A 15,308-nucleotide genomic window follows, 5' to 3' on the forward strand; every position below is an offset into this window, starting at 1 on the left:
TTTTCTTTTTTAAAATCTTGGTCTATTTTCTGTACTACTCTCTATGTTCTCTCTACTTCCTAATTCCAAGCTGTTTGTCACTGTGAATTTCTTATCCTGATATTCAGTCACAGTTCTTGGGTTTTCTGTTCTTCTGTGGGTTTTACCTTAGAACATTGATTTTTTTTGGATCTGTTCTTTCAAACACAGACAAGTCTATTCATTTTCCCCCTCTATCAACATCTGCATCACAAGATTCTCTAGTCTTTAAATCTTCTTATTCTTGTTCTTGGGTTCCTTCCCTCGGATCTTTAATTGTCTCTCCCTTATTGTATGTGATTGTCCAGATGAATGTCACTTGAGTCTTGTTGTTCCTATGCAGAGGCCACCCTGGCCTTCCAAACAGGTGAGATTCTCTAGTTCAGGAGTGTCAAACTCATTTTCACTGGGGACCACATCAGCCTCATGGTTGCCTTCAAAAGGTCGAATGTAATTTTAGGACTGTATAAATGTAGGAGTAGTTTGATGCCCCTGCTCTAGGGGTCACCCTTATGGTTTCATAGGTGTAGCTCAGCCTCTGAACTCCTTTCTGTTCCTTGCCAAAAAAGGAAGAGATCGGAAGGAACACTTTCCTTTGCCAGATCTGAAGAAGGGAATTCCGGCCACATCCAGTCCATGCAGGAATGTAAAGACTGAGCAGATGGAGGAGGGAAATTGTCTCGATAGTCTTGGGTAGATGACAGGAGGACGAGGAGGAAAAAAAAGGAAAAAAGGAAAAAATGAGAGGAAAGAAAAGCAGGGGGTGGAGAGGAGTAAAGAAGAAAGATGAGGAAAAGTATTAAAAAAAAAAAAAAAAAGGAGAAAAGGAAAGGGTTGTAGAAGATAGAGGCACCTTGGAGATGTGTGAAGAAAGCTGGGAAAGTAGGAGGTGACTCTGTGGTGACTAGGTGGCAGAAGAGGAAAAACAGATCTCTTGTGTCTGGTTTGTGATATGAACCAGAATTACTATCTAAATTGAGCAGAGCATAAGGAACTGCTGGACTCAGTGTCCTTGCATACACTGTTGTGGCTTCAATGCTGACAGGTAATGGGTGAAAAAATGAGCTGTCACAGCAGAATGCCAAGGACCCGAAAATCCATTCCTGGAATCTGCACGTAGCGGAGAGACGTCTAGGGAAATAAAAGGAAAAATTCTATATCCTTCTTGACTTTTGAAATTATTGCCTGATTATACTAGTCTTTGGAAGAACTGCCAGGTCTTGACAAAAGAATTTTTACCTTGGTTGCAAAGAATATACCAGTGATTATTGGTTTTAACAACCATTGTACAATGAAAATATACAGAAAAAGCCCATAATTTCTAATAGGACATATACTCAGTCATTCAGAAAAATACACTGCAAAGAGGAAGCTCTAACAGTTTTCAGCTCTTCCCCACCCTCTCCCTGCCAGCCCTTTTTGAGAGTTTCTTAAGAAAGCCAACAGTGAAAACTGATTCTCTTAAAAAGTTGTCAGGGAAACATGGTTTTCACAAACACAGATTTTTATCTCTGAAAATGAACAAATTCTTCTATAATGAAGATTGAATATTTTAACATAATTCTTGTTTTGAATGTGAAAAAGATGTTGTGATAGAGTCAGGCTGTAAGGGACTTCAGAATGTCTTTGGTTATCCAGTTGTGTCTTGAAAACCTCCAAGGACAGAGTATTTACAGTGTCCCTGGACAACCTGCTCCAATGCTTGATTGCCCTTGGTGATTCTTTTCCTTCTGTCAAGTCAGAACCTCCCCTGCTTCAGGTAATGAGCAATGTCACATTACTCCACCATGCACTTCAGTATAATAAATAAACATTAAAGATTAATACCATGCATTGACCATTAATGTGTTTCGCTTTGATACATACAGTTATGTAAGCTATTAGCAGGAAGACGCCCTTTGGTGGCTGTAACAAATCACAGTGAATATGATTATATGTAAAAGTGCAACCGTTAGTCTGGAATCACAGAAATCCCTGATTTTTCCCAACAAAACTCCCATGTAAGCAGTGACTAGTATCAGCTTGCTTAACCTTTGAAATCTTAAAGTATCACAGGCCACAATTTTTGGCTGGAAATTCTGCTAAGCCTTGACATAAGAAATGCTGCTATATTTTGCACATAAATCAATAGAAACTTACAATACAAATCTCCCAAACAACTTAGAGGTTTGCAAGTTGCTGGGAATAGCCTTTTATCATCCTCTTTGCAGTCTTGTTTTGATTAGACAAGAAAAGCTTTAAAGATTTCAAGCACAGACTTCAGGGAAAAGTGTTTGGGACAAAACAAGAAAGAAAATACCGTGTTATGAAACACTTGGTTATATCAGTTTCCTTTTAATCATAAGAGACATTTATCCAAGAGTTTGTGGTTGCCATCTCTGGGTGCCAGAGGCAAGCAATGTTGTCTTATTGAAATGTTGATTTTCAGACAAATGCTGTGAACTAATACACCATTTAGACCACAAAGTTCCCTTGTGTTGAAAATCATCACTGGTAGATAAACTTCTCCATGCTCATTTGGTCTAGTAACTTCATTTCAAGTCGGTCAATACAGGCAGAAAATACCTGTAAGGTACAAACATGTAGCTCTTGCTACTTTTTCTTCGTTTTAAATTGAAAAGAACAACTGAACTTCCAGAATTAAAATGTGGACAACACTAACTGCTCTAAACGGTTACCATTTCTTTTTCCTAAATGAGGTGGTATTTTTGCTCCCTTTCAGATAAATGTATAGGAAGTACTGTAAGTGCAAAACAGCCACTATTTTTCCCTCAGGTGCTATATTTTGAAATACAATTAGCATATTGACTTCACACTCTGTGGTGAAAAAAATCAGAGAGTCAGAAATTATTCAAAAGCTGTAAAATAGCCAGTGTGTGATCAGGTCACCTAAAGGAAAAATTAAAAACTGTGCTGAAAATCTTGCCATTGTCCTTTATAGCATGACATATTCAGGATTTGGTTGCCTCAGGATGTTACAGGGTGGGTACCTCTTTCTGTTCAAGACCAAAAATTCCTAAAATATTTCACGAAGTGAAAATGTGCATTCATCAAAAATAAATTTTTATATTTCACAGGAATAACTTCTTTCCAAATGAAAAAAGAAAAAAAAGTTTTCCTTGAAAATTCTTCATGAGCTCTGACATTCAGCCTTCATTAGTACAAATGGCACAAGATATGCAGAGCGTACCACTGCAACCCATGAAGACTATAATACTAACTTTTTTTTTTAAACACAATTATAGGAAATGTGTATTCAAATGTTTTATCAGTTAATATAGATAAAAGGAAGACTTAGAAGCACAGCAGCATGAGAGTGCCTCAAGGTCATGGCTTAATATTTCTCATATGTTCTATTAACAAAAGTTAAAGGACAGTTAGTTTGTCCATTTCAGGTGATTCACAATAGGATTTGTTCTTCTTTTTGCTTCAACCTGTTTAATTCTATGCACCTTCCTGCATATTGCTTGTTGCCTTAGTAGCTGAGCTACTGAAAATGAAAAGACTGAAAGTTATCACATATCTGTTTTCTCATCTTCTCTCATTCTTCTAGGTGTCTCTTTAAGTGACTGGGTATGTACAGAAGGATAAACACCTGTGAGACAGAGAAGAACAGAGATTCTTTTGGCAGGTTTCTTGTTGTTATACTCACGCTGCTTGTGTTTTTACTGAGGACAATACTGGAGGAAAAGATGGTGAGATCAGGATGAATCTTCTAAGATGTTCGTCTACAAATTGAGCACTAGTCAGGCAACAGTTTCAATTAGGAATTTAGACGGCTTCAATATACCCTGTGGCATGGTGTGAAATATCTTGATCTTAGAGACCCAGACTATGAACTTTGTTCATCTTTTAGTTGCATAAGAGGCCCATGTCAAGTATGGAACATTACTGATGTGGTTTTCTAGTAATCTGTGTTGCTAAGGATGAAAATAGGAAGATATTGATTAATGACCTAAATATTGTGAACTGCAATTCATTCCACTTCCTTATTATCAGTTTTGTTTTAATAAGGCTCTTCTTTTTTTACTGGTTGTGTTTTTCCAAAGGGAAGAAACACAGATGTCAATCAGGCTGCCAGAATTACAAAATGGACGTTAACTGGGATATTCCTGAACAGATGCACTGGGGCCTGACTCAGCAGAGAGAGGCACAGCTAACCTTGTTCACCAGTGCTCACCAAAAGACACCAATGCAAGTGGCAGCAAAAGCAACAGAAAATATGAAACAAGAATTCTGATCAAAGTTGCATCACAACTGATGGAGCCAAGAGAACTCCTGAGCTCCTAGATGCTCCTACCACCATCAGGACATAATAGAGTCACACAATAGTCCTCCCCATAGCGCCTTGGTTTCCCTGGGAAAGAAACTCAGGTAGAAAGAGCCAGAAAGGAGCCTCGCTGTCTTGTCCACAGCCTCTCTGATTTGGCCAATTGCCCCATAATACCATCTAACTTTTGCTCGATCAAAATGTCTCCCTGTGTTTTCTTTCTTACATTTGATGGAAAGGTTTTGTGGAAAAGTCAGCTATTCCTGAGCTTTAACAGATTAGTGGTGAAACTGCCAGAAGTCATATTATTAAAAAGATTAGGGAAAAAAATATAATATGTATGGCTAACCCAAACATTAAATCATAAAAATCTACATCATATGGGAGAACATAAAAAAAAAACTTATTTAAAAACTGAGTTAAAATTAAATCCAATGTCTCAATTTGTACTTCTGTTTTCTCCCATCTAAATCTTATCACTCATTAGTTTGTCTGTCTGAGGGGTTATTTGACAGTAAAATAAATAAACCCAGCTTATTTTATTTTGGCAGACATATATGCTACCCAACTTTGAAAAACGATTGAAGTTTTATTACCTGTCATAGAGCATGCCCATCACACAAAGTTAATCACCTTTTCAGAAGACAGACCTGCCCTCAGAGCAAGGGATCCAGCCAGGCAGACCTCTAATGGGAGCAGATACACACAGTGTTTCCAACATTATCCTCTAACACTGTTAACAAAGCAACATTCAAAGGTGTATGACTGTTTCCCTTCCTTCCTTCCTTCCTTCCTTCCTTCCTTCCTTCCTCCCTTCCTTCCTTCTTCCCTTCCTTCCTTCCTTCCTTCCTTCGTCCCTCCCTCCCTCCCTTCCTTCCCTTCCTTTCTTCCTTCCTTCCTTCCCTCCCTTCCTCCCTCTATGATTTTGGTTTTCTGTTGATTTTGCAGACATGTAAGGGAGAAAAGAGAAGAGCCCTTTCTCATGGCAATTTTTCATGTTTCCAGGCTGCCTTGCTTTTCCAGACTGTGTTAACGGTAAACAAAATTGACAAGACAAGGCTAATGAGTTGAGGACTTGATGTTTTCATCCTGCTTTTTGAGTCTGTTACAAGTAAATCTTTGATGGCTTCTGCTAAGCTCATTATCACTGGTCAGTCAAGCCTAGCAAAAGTAACAAGCATCAACTGGGCTGTAGCCAAGATGTGTTTACTCTGAGAGACAATAGTCACTGCTTTTGTTGAACTTCAGTGCCACACTGCAGGTTACCTGGCTTACCTTGGTCTCCCCTCATTTTCCTTTTCTTTCATCCTTAGTAATTTTGCTCAGTGCTTGTTCTAGTTCTGACACCTGTTCAGTCCTTCTTGGTTCTCATAGTGCCAAATGGTTACTCTACACTTGGAAGGAATTCTGTCATGATTTCTTGAAAGATACAGGTGAGTTCAAGCTCACAGTTCTCTCAGTTGAGAGATACATTAGTGTAAGTTTCAGTGTGGCAACTTAGGTGGCCATGGAAGACAATAAATTTTTTTTTTTTTTTTTTAAATCTAATCATTACAACAACTAAAACAATTCAAAAACTGTATGCTCTTTGTTTCTGCAAAAATATGTCACATATTCTACAAGTGATCTAAAATAGCTTGAACCATCTGGGTGCAAGCAAGCTGGTCTCCTGTCTTTGGAAAGGTGTAAATAGGTGTAGGAGAAGGGAACTGCTGCATCTTTTAAGTTGCCTGGTGGATCATTACCTTGACCTGTAATTTCACATTTTATGTTATATTTTGTGAGGTACACTCCTGTTACATCAAGGGAGGCTACAAGGAACAAACATATGTAGTTATACCAGCATTTATAAAAATCCAACACTCCAAAAGAAAGAAACCCCAAATCACAGAATCACATGATGTTAGGGATTGGAAGGAACCTCAAAAGATCATCTAGTCCAATCCCCCTGCTGGAGCAGGAACACCTACCTAGATGAGGTTACACAGGAAGGTGTCCGGGCGGGTTTTGAATGCCTCCAGAGTTGGAGACTCCACAACCCCCCTAGGCAGCCTGTTCCAGTGTTCTGTTACCTTCACTGAGAAAAAATTTCTTCTCAAATTTAAGTGGAGCCTCTTGTGTTCCAGTTTGAACCCATTGCCCCTTGTCCTACCACTGGTTGTCACCGAGAAGAGTCTGGCTCCATCCTCGTGACACTCACCCTTTATATATTTGTAAACATTAATGAGGTCACCGCTCTGTCTCCTCTTCTCCAAGCTAAAGAGAGCCAGCTCCCCCAGCCTTTCCTCATAAGGGAGATGCTCCACTCCCTTGATCATCTTTGTTGCCCTGTACTGGACTCTCTCCAGCAGTTCCCTGTCCTTCCTGAACTGAGGGGCCCAGAACTGGACACAATAATCCAGGTGTGGTCTCACCAGGGCAGAGTAGAGGTGCAGTAGAACCTCTCTCGACCTGCTAACAAGTATACGATGTAACACCTGTGGCTGTCCAAGGGAGGATGTATCTTGGAAGGCACCTTATGAAGTTTATTCAAGGAATGAGACAACCACCAAAGATCAAATTCTACCTGTAACCCAAAGAGGACTGAGCTTTGTAGAGCTCTGTTAAGAGTTTGGGCAGTCCTGACTATTGATCCACCTCCAAGTGTTGCCTGTAAGACAAATACTGCACAAGCCATTCAGACTGCTTTCTTATGTTGGAATGAAAGACCCATGAAGGAGCACTTTTCTCTTACTTGCAGACAATTCTGTATTTATAAAATGGATTTCTACAACTCCTTAACTGAAAGAGTGCAGATTTCTATTCCAGAGCATCCCCACATTGTCCTGTGATGCAATTGTTACAGAGTGCTAAAACCAGACATTCCTGCTTGTGTTAAAAAATGTAATATGATGCAAAGGAGTGTGGCTGCCTTTGATGCTCTGTATAGCACAAAGATGAGCTCTATATTTCAGAAGTTACAAATGCAGAGCTGCTAGGACTTTCAAGTTCTGGACCAGCCTCTCCATAAAGATCAGATTCATTTGCAAATCAGTTATCACATCCCTAAATAAGCAAATAACAATAATATAAACATGTAGTATAACATAGGTGTTAAATTATATTTGAGGGAGAAAGTTATTTTCTTCCTGCCTGCAGTGCATTTGTGTCATATCATCAAACATTTGTTCAAAAAAAAAAAAAGCTCATATCACATTGGCACATGAGAACACACTTAAAGGGGTTTTGGCTTCAAGTAAACACCGAATATCATGAGATCATAGGACCTGGCAATGATTGTCACATGACAGATACTCCAGGATGTTTTGCTGATACATTCAGCTGTCAGACATGCAAACAGCCACCTGTCTTGCTTCAGCATTTTCTTTCCTCTCATTTTCTCCTGACACCATAAGCATAACTTAGTCAGCTACATACATTCTTGTCAAAATATAAAAATGGCTCACAGGCAGGTTTTGTCTTTTCTGAACTTGGTTTTGGTACTGATTTTGTTGTTGTTGTTGTTTTAAATTTACTAGTAGAAAATTTAGGAAAATAAGGCTGGTTGCTTTGGGAAGCTAGACTGCACTTGGGATTTTGGGGGCTTCCAATCTCCTTTCTTAAACATAGGTCAGAGCCTGGGGTCCTATCTCTGAAATACAGTCACCTATCCTTATCTTCAGCCCCTCAAATGAAAGCATTATTTTGACTCCGTAGCAGATTTCCTAGAGAGTTTGTGTTGCGACACAGGCCTCTCATCTTCCTCAGGCAACTGTGCAGGGTAAATGGAGACACCAAAGATCCTTGGAAGAGCACAGCAAAACTGGGGTAGACGCCAGGTTCCTGGAATAACCTACCGTCAATCCAGGGAGTCTCACAAAGATTTTGCTGGACCCAGGATATTATGAGTTAAGTATTATAGGCTTCACTAGTCAGCACGTGCTGTAATTTTACTCTAGGGTCTAATTTTTGCTGAAATGTAATGGCAGCTACTGCCTCTCTAAAGGAGCCTTCAGTCTCATAGAGAAAAATTTCAAGAGTTGCTACAAAACAAACATTTTGTCTGCTACTAGGCCAAAACCCTAGCCCTCCGTAAGGATTAGAAGAGAAAGGGATAATACATGAATTGACCACTGCCATCAACACTTCCTAATCATAAGGGAGGCAATTGACAACCCTCAACTTCCGGGAAGTTTCAGTGCTTTTTCTGTGAAACAGGGATCATTTGTTTATTGGTGGCTATCAGATCTAATATCAGATTGTTTAAAGTTTATTACTCTTGTATCACTACATATTGTATGTGTATGGAACCAGCACTGAACCATACAGCTGTAAATGTTTAGAAAGGCATCTCTAATTTACCTTGAGCAATGAGACAGAAGACTAACACACTGATACTTAAAATATGCACTACTTTGGCATGAAACTACCATAAGTTAGGTTTAGAAAGTGTAACTTTACAGTGAATGTACTTATACCATGGATTAATTTGACCAATTTCATAGGTATATAGTGCATCCTATTGGAGCAATTAGCAGAACATCCAATGAAAAATAACTTGAAAAATTTTTATGTATCTTGTCTCAGCTATAAAGTCATAAAAATGTGAAAGACACAATACAGTGTCTCTTAGGTATTGAGAAATGTATTGAGTCACGCACAGAAAAGTATTAGTGACTTGTCCTGTAGTGAGTAGTCAAAGAACTAAATATTTGACTAAGAAACAATAGATGGTTTATGTTAAAGATAAAAGAAATACCTGCAGGTAATTTTTGGAAAACCCAGAGAACATTAACAATGGAGTAAAGCAGTAGAAGATTAAACTCAGAATGGCTACTGGAATGAAGAAATGAAATTACTCACATAAGATTACAATGTATTTCAAATGCACTATACCCAAGTGTCATTGTGGGTACCTCAGAAAAAAAAATGCTTAGAAACATGAATGCTTGCAGGTTAATAAAATCAAAGACAATCTCTACAAAAACATGCACTCATCATAAATCTTTGGAATGGTCAGCTTGTCTTTGAATACTGCCTTGCACATCAGCCATGGTATTTGAAAAAATGTGTAATGAAAACAGTAAAGTCTAAAAGAGGGTAACAGAAATAAGAAGATATAGAAATGTCTGTGTATGAGAGAGATTAGAAGATGAACAGAAGGAGGGATTTGTCACAGATATACTTCATGTATTGTATTCATAAATTGTCATATACAACACAAGTCTTGTGCTAAATACAGAGTTTGGGAAGAAAGGCCAAATTTTCCATAAATATGTTGTTTTATTTCTTCTCCATATTGACCTTTCTCTGAAAAATAAGCCTTCTGAAGAGGAGGATGGATACATCCCTGTGCCTTAATGTCTGCCTTCCTAGAGGAGAAAAATCTACAATAGCTAAAATAGGCTTGTCACAAAACCTGAATCAAGAATTCCATTGACGCCCCATGACCTGGTTCATCCCATTACAGGTGCAAGTTCAGATGTGGATTAAAGCTCTTTCTGCACATTGCAAAGCCTTCCCAGCATCTTTAATGAAACTCCTCTTGAGGTATGAACATTAAGTCATGTTCCCTCTGGACTGTTCTTCATCAACAGTAAAATTCTGCCCTCAGACCTTGTTAATGATTCTGCTGATGATACATGAGATGAAACAAAGAACAGCTCATTCTACAAAACCAGAATCTGCTTTTCTAGCCTAGAAGAAACATATTAAAATTGGTGATGACAGCTAGTTCTGTTAGAAAATTAATGATACGAGGCTCAAAGTACTGATTGCATATCCATAAGAGGTTTCATGTTCAAAGAAGTAACATTTGATTGAACTGAGTTTATATTTAGAGAGATGGGATCTGTTTCTTTCAAGCACTGTGTTAGATTTGGATTAATATTTTTTAAATGCATATCACATTTCCTTACTTTTTTTCTACAAAACTTTGCATGCTCTTGTACACCACTTAAAAAATACTCAAACTTTTAAAAGGATAAAAGTACACTTTTTAAGACCTGACTGAGCAAACTGGACTATCAATAGCTGGAAATTTTGATTTCCCCTATTTTCAGCTGAATTGAACACACTTGAATGGTTTGTGAATCTTTTCATGTGTATTTTAGTGTATGCAAAAAGAACAGCATTCCAGGCATTGCCCACCTTTTCCTGCCTTGCAGCAATTCTCATTAATGAGCAGCTCAAGACACTGTAGATCTTCTCACTAGGGAAAAGATAAGTAATTGCCTACAAAAAATGTCATCATTTCTATTGCCTAAATCTAAGGTGCTTTTTAAAATTAACAACAGTGTCTGCTGCTGAACAGCAGCAAGAAAAATAAAGCAATGAAAGCCCATTAATCAATTCAGTCTTATTATTTTTATTTTGGCAGCTTGCCCTGCAGCTCAATATTACTACATCTGGTAGAGCCTGAAGCACTGCCTTCCAGATTGTTTCAGACATTAGGTATGTACCTAGCACAGATTCTCACCATAAAGCTCCTTGTACGTAATTAGTAATTTAGTTGACCAGATGCTCTAAACAAGGTGTGATATGTTTGTCATTTTCGTTTTGATTTGGCTGTAATATACTGTCTCCTGAAGGAGTGTCTTGAGTTTAAGTTGATCTTGAGCACATGGATGGGGAGAGGAGGTGAAGGTTTGAAAAGGGCTGAAAAATGAACACCTTGAACAACTAATTTTGCAGGCGTGAGTGCAAACATGCTCATGCTATTCTGCAGTGTGCCTAGTCCTCTCAAATTAAGAAAATCCAGAATATTCAACAGTCTTACCAGTGCCTGATAGAGGAAAACCGAAACCATGTAGGGCAGCTGGAAACCACGCACATAACAACTCTAATGGAAAAGAGTTTCTTCGAGTAGCTTAGGCGTAGAGCCACAGGGGGCTGTAGGGAAATGGGAGCTGCTGAAGAAATAGATGGTGGTGCTCTTCATAAACAACTCTTTGTTTTTCTTTTGCCTAGTACTTCCTCCCAAAGACTCTCCCTCAGAGTTAAAAAAAATAGTAGCCATTAGTACAGTGATCTTGTTATGCTTAATAGCTAACAATGCATTTTTCTTCCAATGATTTGTCCAAACATTTTTGAATCCTTATAAAATTTTAGCACCAGCATTATCCTTTGGTAGGAGTTCCACAATCAATTGTGCTTAACTTTCATTTCCAGCCTGCATTTTCCTGCATTTTCTTATTTGTTTATTCTTGTGCTGACATTGCCCTTCAGATAGAATACCTCTGCTTCCTTACAGATGTTTATGTGAATCTTAACTACCTCAATAAACTAAATTTTGTGGCAGAATCCTGAAACTATGTCTTTTTCTCAATGCTCAAATCAGTTCTGATAGTGATAACCATGACAGTTTAATAAGTACCAAAAGGAGCACAGTAGCCTCACTTGGCTCAAAAGGATAAATTAATCCAAATGAAATACCACACTCACAGAATATTTTTATGCAGTAGTATAGAGTACTTTAAAAATATATGAAGAAAATGTGGTTATATAGATCAAAATCTATTAAAGATTGCTGTACTGGGGTCAAGTCACAACACTGATTCTTCACATTCAAAAGTAAACACACATTGACACCATGCATTGGCATTGATGCCGATGTTGTAGCATCTCTGTATTAAGGCATATTGCTTACCAAATGTGGTTGATCAAACCAATCTGGTACACAGATTGAGAAAGAGCTGTCGTGTTGTATAGTAGCTCTGCATTATGACATTGGGCTCAACTTTTCGCATAAACAGTGTGCTAAGTGCACATCTACGTAAGGACTGCAACAACAGACACACACGTACCACACACCCTAATATTCCAGATGATTCATCTTGCCATGTCACCTGAAACACATACAAAACTTGCACAGATAGTAAAGAGCTTTCATATTATTTCAATAATTTCTTGTTCCTATAAGCAAAGACACCATAGAGACCCAGGCACCATTCTAGAACAAGATTTTCAAAAGAAAGGCGTAAGTATGTTTTAGTAACCACTGTAAGCACACTGAGATGTCTCTTTTGTTTATAAGCTGCTGTTTTCTCCTTATTCATCCTGGCAACTGGAGCAAGCAGAACTCAGTATTCCCACCTAGGGAACAGAAACTGTCCCCAGAGCAACAACGGGGTTAGGGTATGAATTGGTTGGCACTAGAGGAAAATACTCCAGAAACTATTTGAGATTAGTTTCACATTTCTAAAATATCAAGGGAAATTTATAGAAAACGAAATTTCAAATATTAACCTTGTTCATGTGTGTGTAGGAATAAGGGGAATATTCTCCAAAATTTGTGCTTTTTTTGTTCTTGCCTACAGTGGAAATTGCAAAGATTTGTCTTTGTGCCAGGGACCAAATTAAAGAGATGCAGAGGAAAGCAGTGCTGTGAAATCTGCAACCATTTTTTATTTTATTCAAAGACATACATCTTGGAATCCATAATTAGTGTGTCCCCTCTGAAACTTGTCATAGTAGGCAGTAATAAGTCATTCAGTCATTCACTTCATAAGTCCCACTGAATACCATGTATCTTGAGATAACTATGAATGTACGCAACACAGAAAATACAACTGAGTTATGAGACAAATCACACAGGAGATACCCTATTATGATAATACTAGTGCTAAAAGTGTTTATGGAAAGGCACACAGTTCAATATGAACCTAAAGTAATAAACTCATTATCAACATGACCAAAACTGTTGACAAAATTATAAAACATTCTTTCAGTATTCCTCCATAGAAACTGTAACACATGCAGCTTCTGCTTGAGCCCATGTAATCTCTGTCTCCATAGAGGGTAGTACATGTATGATGGTAATACGTGTATATTTTCAAGAGCAGAAGCGCTTCAAGGTCATAGATCCAAATTAGGAAGAACCTCTGCAAATCAAGACGTATTTGAAACTTTGCCACTGAACGGAGCCTTCTGAAGTTCACACTGATTACCTTTCTCTTTTAAAAATACAGAGCGTAACTTGCACTCAGCAACCGTCTAGCTATTAGGGAATATAAGGTTTGAAGCAACTTCCCTGTCTATTAGAGTTCACCTTCTTTGGCTATTGCTAGTGCAGAACATATCAAATTTATGTGGTAGGTTTAATTAGTATCTCTGGACCAGGATCTAATTTTTAAAATCACACACTTCTTTCTCAATAGCGCAACAAATTAGAAGTAGATTGCCACAAGGTAGGAATAGCGTTGAGCCATAACTAAAGATAGCCGAGGTGTGTATTGCTCAGTGACAAGTGTTCATTAGCAGTAAAGCTCATTCAGGAGGTGTCTGTCTCCTGTTCAGTTGAGCATGCATATATTCCACACATCTGAACTCAACACACCACTCTGTATTTTTGCCCAGGCTCACTTATGTACATAAATCATAAAAAAGAAAAAGGCAATGTTGTGATAAAGATTTTTGGAAAAGGGAGATGTTTACACTGGCAGAATTTTTTTAAAAAATTTCCTCAGGAAAAAGACGAATACACCCTGGATCAGCTGAAATTCAAATCCTATTGAGGATCGCTGTTTGAATAGTATTCATAAATGAAAATCAATATCCTACTATTACAAAAGCATGTTTATTATGGAGACATTAAATAACGTTATTCCTCTATTGCTTTTTAGGAGATGATGGAGAACATGCTATTTTCTAAATAGAAAGGCAAAACAAAGTGTTTCCCATTCACTTTTGGAGAGCACGGGTTCTGAGTCCTGGAGTTTATCAAAAGGAAAATCTTTAGTGGAGATCCTTTAAAAATGTTTGTGAAACATTTGCATTATATGACTTTAGATTACACAACTGTGCAGGTGTATCCATGAGCAGACAGCTCTCAAGCTTTTTCAAATTAATCAGTGTGAAGATAACTTTTCCTTATGGTAATATTGGACCTAAAGATTAACTCACTTGACTTTAGTTTTCGATCCTTTTCACCAATGTGTTTGTTTTGCCTATTAGGTATGTTTTAAATATACCAACAACACCATGTACAATACAACATTAGGACTACTGGACAAGCTGAGCAGTAAAAGGAAAATGAGTTTGAGTAGTTACACAATCTACTTTTATTATGGAATAGAGGGGCATTACCATGCTACTTGCTATAAACTCAGATATTCAGAGATTGCTGGTCTTGTCCCTGGAGTGTGCACCTCTACAAGAAAAACTGCAATTTCTATTTTCATTTACATGTTACATGGTTGTGTAGATTAACATAGCACAGACTAACACGAATTTTCTGCTCCTGCTGAACACGTGACTATAGCATCAACGATAAAGGCTGGTTCTGGCAAAAATGACAGAGTAAATCTACAGAAACTTCATGGCTTAAGTCCATCAACCAAGAGTGCCAGAGAGGAAAACAAAAATCCCCTGAATATTTAAGCAAACCTAAACTTCCTATACCTGCTGCAAAATGGTTGAACGACCTGACAGAGATCAGAATTTAACTCATCCCTCTGCATAGTAGTCATGTATGGCAATAAGGCATCAAAGCAGTACTTACAGCTAGAGAATATCAGAGGACATGAGTGTTCATCCATTGGGAAATTGTGCAGCTGCAACTGGCACTCAGCATTGATGGTCAGCCTGTGGAGAAACCAAATGTCTGTTACTGCACATCAGCGCCATGAACAGGCAGAAGAAAAGGTTGGGTAAACTTATGTATCATGCGAGAGCACTTCGACATGCATCAGTAAGGCCTATAAGGACCATATATGTAGATAGTTCATTGATTCTTTAGGCCTGATCCAAACCAATAATAATTATCTACAACCACAAATAATTTCAGACACATCATTGAAAGTGTCTTGGTCCAAAGAAATCTGTGCGTATGTTTTTCTTTAGACAATTCGTCATTAAAGGACATGGGATGGAAACAAATATTTTTTACACAAATAACAGAAAATATGGTTGATGTAGCAGTGCATAATTCCATAAAATTAAAACTTGATAAAGGATCTTATAAGGAATGTTTTCCATATTTACTTATACTGTGAACTTAAAATACTTTCAATCGTTTGGGGCTGTCTCTCAAAAACTTACT

At 38.0% G+C, this 15,308-nt stretch overlaps 1 protein-coding gene across 2 annotated transcripts in view; it reads right to left on the reverse strand.

Moving 5' to 3' along the window:
• Positions 1-15,308, reverse strand: part of GABRG3 (gamma-aminobutyric acid type A receptor subunit gamma3) — a 348,523-nt gene that overhangs the window by 144,286 nt on the left and 188,929 nt on the right. For both annotated transcript variants that reach the window (XM_065075325.1, XM_065075329.1), the window contains one exon: positions 14,769-14,851. In XM_065075325.1, coding sequence (XP_064931397.1) covers positions 14,769-14,851 — 83 coding nt within the window. The remainder of the gene's footprint in view (positions 1-14,768; positions 14,852-15,308) is intronic.

Source organism: Columba livia, chromosome 1 (assembly GCF_036013475.1).
Source record: "Columba livia isolate bColLiv1 breed racing homer chromosome 1, bColLiv1.pat.W.v2, whole genome shotgun sequence".
NCBI lineage: Eukaryota > Metazoa > Chordata > Aves > Columbiformes > Columbidae > Columba > Columba livia.